Consider the following 1,378-nt stretch of genomic DNA (forward strand, 5'->3'; position numbering starts at 1 on the left):
GGTCTCTCCATTGCTTTTATCTCATTTATCTTGGTCATCGTATATCTAGAACGAGTCGGTCACATTTCACTGGTCTTTCCTGTAAAGTTGCTTTGCAGCAGGCTGCTTCATCAATTCTACTAGGAAATCCCCAGAATTTCTATCCATGCAGTACAAACATCTTCATCCAATCACCATGGAATATAACTCTGCAGAAGTTGATTATCCTAGATCGGAAAATGTGGGATTTGTTGAATTACCTTCTTCCATTCCCATAATCACATCCTTGGTGCCAGGAAGTTTGCATAGGTGTTAAAGCTTAAATTACCTGGCTGAAGGTGTGACCATCCGTCTCCCACCTATAACACTGATTTAACATCTCTACCCCAGCATTTTGACAATAAATCTCCAATGACTTTCTAATGACTTCTTCATCCATATCTTTCCATGCAAGACATTTCTGGAGCTGCCTCCAATTCCTGGAACTCTCTCATTCCATTAAGATTGCTTCAGCAAATTCAAACCAAACTCATCTCTTTATACTTACCTACCCATCTATCCCCTATCCTTTCACCGATTATTCACCATTGCACCCAACCCCCCACCACCTATTGTAAACTAGACTCACCTATCTCTTAGATTGTCAGCTCTGTTGGTCGGGGTCCTGTCCTTCTCCCATCATGGTTTGTACTTGTCATGTATACAGGTTTGTTACTTTATTGTACAGCGCTGTATATTATGTTGGTGTTTTATATGCAAATCATTCAAAATGAATATTGGCAAAGATCTAAGAAAATATTGCTTATTACAGAATCTGATATTGTTATCATTGTGTTTGTTGGATGTGATCACTGCAGGATATGATTTCTAGGGCTCCATGTTCCCTATGAATGTAGAGAAATAAATAGAACAATAAAAAATAAATCTCCATTCAGAAGACTCCTTTAGTCAGGATCTAAAAAATTATCCAATTCTAAACCCCAATCCCAAAGTGAATGTGCGGGGAATATCTTCAGACTCAAACATGAGAATTGTTCACATTGCGGAGCCCGCACAGGATATGAGCAGGACGGAGGCTGCAATCCCAATCACAGAAAATGAAATGTTAGCTCCCGTATCCCAATACTTCCCATCTCCATAACACCGAGGTTTAACCAAGAAAGCTAAAACATTGAATTCAAATTCAGGTCAGCCTGCAGAAAGTGATTGGGACAGAGATTTCAGGCAGGATCAACAAGGAATGTTTCTGTATTCCTTCTGTAGCATAAGTACCTACCTTCAGGCACCCAATACCCTGCAATATAGCAATACATAATAATAATAATAATAATAAATGATATATAGAGATACCTTGGCTAGGATCAGCCAGGACAATGGCCTTTACTGTAATTCTGGCTAA

The 1,378-nt window shown here is 39.2% G+C and overlaps 1 protein-coding gene across 1 annotated transcript in view; it reads right to left on the bottom strand.

Annotated features, from left to right (window-relative positions):
- Positions 1–1,118, bottom strand: part of LOC140321770 (olfactory receptor 51E1-like) — a 2,599-nt gene extending 1,481 nt beyond the window's left edge. The window contains exon 1 of the mRNA XM_072398557.1: positions 1,077–1,118. Coding sequence (XP_072254658.1) covers positions 1,077–1,118 — 42 coding nt within the window. The remainder of the gene's footprint in view (positions 1–1,076) is intronic.
- Between the last annotated feature and the right edge of the window lie 260 nt (positions 1,119–1,378).

The sequence above is a fragment of the Pyxicephalus adspersus genome, chromosome 1, assembly GCF_032062135.1.
Source record: "Pyxicephalus adspersus chromosome 1, UCB_Pads_2.0, whole genome shotgun sequence".
NCBI classification, from domain to species: domain Eukaryota; kingdom Metazoa; phylum Chordata; class Amphibia; order Anura; family Pyxicephalidae; genus Pyxicephalus; species Pyxicephalus adspersus.